The 4,497-nt window shown below is 52.7% G+C and overlaps 1 protein-coding gene across 1 annotated transcript; it reads left to right on the forward strand.

Annotated features, from left to right (window-relative positions):
• The first annotated feature begins 1,750 nt into the window (after positions 1 to 1,750).
• Positions 1,751 to 4,205, forward strand: LOC109772832 (L-type lectin-domain containing receptor kinase IV.1-like). Its single transcript, XM_020331532.4, has one exon. The coding sequence runs from the start codon at positions 1,846 to 1,848 to the stop codon at positions 3,862 to 3,864; it is 2,019 nt and encodes a 672-aa protein (XP_020187121.1). The 5' UTR covers positions 1,751 to 1,845; the 3' UTR covers positions 3,865 to 4,205.
• Positions 4,206 to 4,497: the final 292 nt, after the last annotated feature.

A 4,497-nucleotide genomic window follows, 5' to 3' on the forward strand; every position in this document is an offset into this window, starting at 1 on the left:
TTTTGTTTGTGTCGTTATATTTACTGTTCAATGTTTATAACGTATGGCTCATAAGGTCCAGCGTTTGCGAAGTTAACTTTTGCACATGGATGCCGTTCTTTTGACGCCATTGAGATTTATGAGTCAATTCATTTGGTCACATTGCAAAATAAAGCTTAACTGAACATATTTTGCATATTGATACAGGTTTGTGGCAGCCAGTCGATGTGGGGAATATTGGGACGGTTCTCTGTGTAGGAGGCTCGAGCAACAAGGATGGCCGCACGGTGTATACATGCTACTCTAATTTCGTTAGCATAAGGATGAATCATGCAGAACATCTGGATGGTCTACTTACAGCTTTGGACAAGGACCTCATCTGCAAGGGTTTATAAAGTTCAAATATATAGTCACACACGTGGTTATATCTTTCGAGTAGCGCTTTGCTAGCGTAGTTCTGCGTTTGAAATCTAAAAGGGGTTGAGCCTTCTATGATTTTTTTTTCCTAGTGAGCTTTCAGTTATATTAGCAAAATATGTTGCTTGGTGAGGTTTCTAATTTTTTTTTTACAGAAACTTTCCTTGTAGAAGTATGCTAATTATCGATCACTAGCAACAAAATTGAAAATGAGTGCATGGGGACGATTTCTCGTAGACTTGGATTGATTCAAAACTTGTCGATTAGTTTCCCAACCTCTCGAGTAATCTCAATAAATGGCGGTTTGCATCTCAGTTGAAAGATGGAGTCGATCTCTAGCATCCCATGATACTAGAAATTTGAACATCAGTATGACAGTTGTCCCACAATACTCGCATTGCGGGCGTGCGGTGGGAACGGCGACCTGTGCCGAGCAGATAATCAGTCACCCTTGACCAAAGCGCTTAGGCAATAACGTATTCTAGGACCTTCATTCGCAGCACCAATGGAGATTTCTGCACCCAACAATACCTACTGTCTTCGTCCTGATTTATTGGTCCCCTTTGTTTTTTGTGCTATTTTGATCATACATTTAACTAATAAAATGTTGATGCGCGTCATCAAAAATTATATCATTAGATTCGTATTTGAATATACTTTCATATGATATTATTTTCGCTATGTATAATTTATATTTTATTAGTTAAAATTATGATCAAAATATGGCCCTAAATACGTGGGAAACTAATAAATGAGGACGGATGTAGTATCAAATGTACAGTAAGTAGAAGTTTCTTTCGTTTTGGAGCAGGAGGACATAGGTCGATCGCGACTTGCGAGTCCCAACTCCTGACTGGCGTCGTCGGTCGTGTCTTACAGCACAGTTCAACAATGCTGTAGTGTACCAATTAATTGACCGACGACGACTTGGACGGAATCTGTTGCTAACTGCTACTGTTAGTGGGATGGGTTGGAATCTTTTGCTCAGTTTCATCATTCGCGCTCTTCATTTTCATTCACTCGTGTCAAAATCATTGACGGACTTCGCGTTTCCGACTTGGAATGGCACACGCACAGCACAGGGCAGTGATGTTGTGATCAGTCTATCAAGCATTGTGCATAATTAATCAACCAGCCAGCCAATTGCAGGTAGGTTATGACCTTCTTTCCCGTTCTTTGTCTATCAAGCATTGCGCGTAAGCAACCATGACCTTTCTTCCTCTTCTCTTGTCACTCACACTAGCCCTAAAGCGCAAGTCGATGCTCAAAAGTCAAGCCCTGAGGTTCGTGCTTTTACCAATTCAAAAAGCAGCGATGGCGACCAACCAATCGACGATGAAACCCAACACATTCTGCATATACATAAGACGTGGATTCTCTATACATAACATATACGTAGCAGAACTTAACCAAACCACACCACACCACAAGTTCCAGTGAGAAAAGAGAATGGCGGCATCCGGTGCTGCTCTGTGCCTCTCCTTTGTCCTGCTCCTCGTCGCTGTCTGCTGCAACTCCGACGTCGACTTCATCTACCAGGGCTTCCAGCACGCGCCCAACCTGAGCCTGGACGGGTCGGCGTCGGTGCTGCGCGGCGGCGCGCTCCAGCTCACCAACGGCAGCGAGCGCCTCGTCGGCCACGCCTTCTACGGCTCCCCCGTGGCCCTTGGCACGCTCGACGACAGCCAGAGCGGTGGCGGACTCGCGGTCTCCTCCTTCAGCACGGCCTTCGTCTTCGACATCGTGACAGTCGGGACAGGTGGCGGCCATGGGCTGGCCTTCGTGGTGGCCCCGTCCAGGGCGCTCCCCGGCGCGTCGCCCGAGATCTACCTCGGCGTCCTCGGGCCGACCACCAACGGCAAGGCCTCCAACCACGTCTTCGCCGTTGAGTTCGACACGGTGACCGACCTGGAGATGAAGGAGACCAACGGCAACCACGTCGGCGTCGACGTCAACAGCCTCGTGTCCAACGTGTCCGAGCAGGCCGCGTACTACACCGCCGAGAACAGGAAGGTGCCCGTGAAGCTGGAGAGCGCGCAGCAGATCCAGGCGTGGATAGACTACGACGGCGGTACCAGCTTGCTCAACGTGACCGTCGCCCCGGTGTCCGTGGCTGACCGGCCGCAGCGGCCGCTCATATCGACAAAGCTTGATCTCCGGTCCGTCTTCAAGGAGAACATGTACGTCGGCTTCTCTTCGGCCACCGGGAAGCTCGCGAGCTCGCACTACATCCTGGCATGGAGTTTCCGGGCCAATGGGCCCGCCCAGCCCATTGATCTCCGGCGGCTGCCGAAGGTCCCGAGGCAGAGAACGCCGGCTCCCAAGGTCCTCATCATCAAATTTGCCGCCGTGGCTTGTGCGGGAACACTCACCTTGGTTGCGGCAGCGATGGTTACTGTGCTGTGGCTCCGGCGTAGGGCGGCGCTCGCCGACAAGCTGGAGGAGTGGGAGCTCGAACACCCCCAGAGGATTCCATACATCGAGCTCTACAAGGCGACCAAGGGGTTCAGGGAGAGCGGGCTTCTCGGCTCGGGCGGTTTCGGCCACGTGTACAAAGGCGTGCTCGGACGCCGTCGGTCCGGCGAGGAGGTGGCCATCAAGCGGATCTCCAGCGGCACCAAGCAAGGGATGAGGGAGTTCGTGGCGGAGATCTCGAGCCTGGGGCGGATGCGCCACCGTAACCTGGTGGAGCTGCGCGGGTGGTGCAAGCACGGCAATGACCTGCTCCTCGTCTACGAGTTCATGCCCAACGGCAGCCTCGACGCGCACCTGTTCGGCGGGGGCAACAAGGTGCTCACGTGGGCGCAGCGGCTCAGCGTCATCCGGGGCGTGGCGCGCGGCCTGCTGTACCTGCACGAGGAGTGGGAGCACGTGGTGGTGCACCGCGACGTGAAGGCCAACAACGTGCTGCTCGGCGCCGACATGGGCGCACGGCTCGGCGACTTCGGCCTGGCACGCCTCTACGAGCACGGCGCGGCCCCGGGCACCACGCGCGTGGCCGGCACCCTGGGGTACATGGCCCCGGAGCTCACCGTGACCAGCCGCGCCACCACGGCCACCGACGTCTTCTCCTTCGGCGCGCTGCTGCTCGAGGTCGCGTGCGGCCGCCGGCCCGTCGAGCCCGGCGAGGCGGCGGACGTGATCCTGGTGCGGTGGGTCCGGGACTGCGGGCTGGACGGCGACCTGCTGCGGGCCGTGGATCCGAGGCTGGACGGGTGCTACGACGCCGCGGAGGCGAGGCTGGTGCTGTGGCTGGGCATGGTGTGCAGCCAAGGCCGGCCTGAGGCGAGGCCCAGCATGAGGCAGGCCTGCCAGTTCCTCAACGGCGAGGAGACGCTGCCGGAGGACGCGGTGCTCATGTTCTCGGATCCCGACTCGTCCGTGTTCCCTGGGTCCGTGCTCTCGTCCATGACCTGGTCCTCCTCCTGTGGCACCATGTCGGTCGGCTCGCTGCATGGCGGTCGGTAAGCTGCGGGGTACTAGGAGGTTAACTAACTGGTCTATATGTATTGCGCATGTGCACTTCGCCATGGATGCCCACTTGTTCTCTGTATGAGTAAGAGTAGAATGCATTGAAGATCGTAAACCTACATCGTGTGTGTGAGCTAGGTCACATAAATATGAAAAGAGAATGTACATCCTAGGTAAGGTTTGGTATGTCTGTATGGGGCGATGGCTGACGCCACATAGGCAATACTAGCAAATATGCATGTGTGTTGTAATGAGAGAAAAACTAGATTATGCAGGTGTTGTAGATATAAAAAAAAGTCTGAATCAAATGCAAGGATGAGATAAGGACTTCTAAAATGTCATTTTATAAACTATGTCTGAATGATGTCATGATAAGATAAGGGACTTTTAAAAAGTCATTTCAAAAACAAAAAATGTGATGGTCTCATCATGACTTGATTTCCTAAGGCGCCACAACGAAACATTTTTGGGTTGAGCAAACTGCATTGATGAGCTCCGCCTGAGCTAGACTGATAAATGATGTGTCTCGCCTTGACCTAGCGTAGCGGTGTTTATCATAACCAGTACTGTGATACCAGAATTAACATAGCTACGTATTGAGGCAAAATAGACAATTAGTCATTTTCATAT

The sequence above is a fragment of the Aegilops tauschii genome, chromosome 4 (genome assembly GCF_002575655.3).
Source record: "Aegilops tauschii subsp. strangulata cultivar AL8/78 chromosome 4, Aet v6.0, whole genome shotgun sequence".
Lineage (NCBI taxonomy): Eukaryota > Viridiplantae > Streptophyta > Magnoliopsida > Poales > Poaceae > Aegilops > Aegilops tauschii.

What these genes read in the sequence shown, in the direction of transcription:
- LOC109772832 (XM_020331532.4), top strand. Translation starts at nt 1,846, where the DNA reads ATGGCGGCATCCGGTGCTGCTCTGTGCCTCTCCTTTGTCCTGCTCCTC.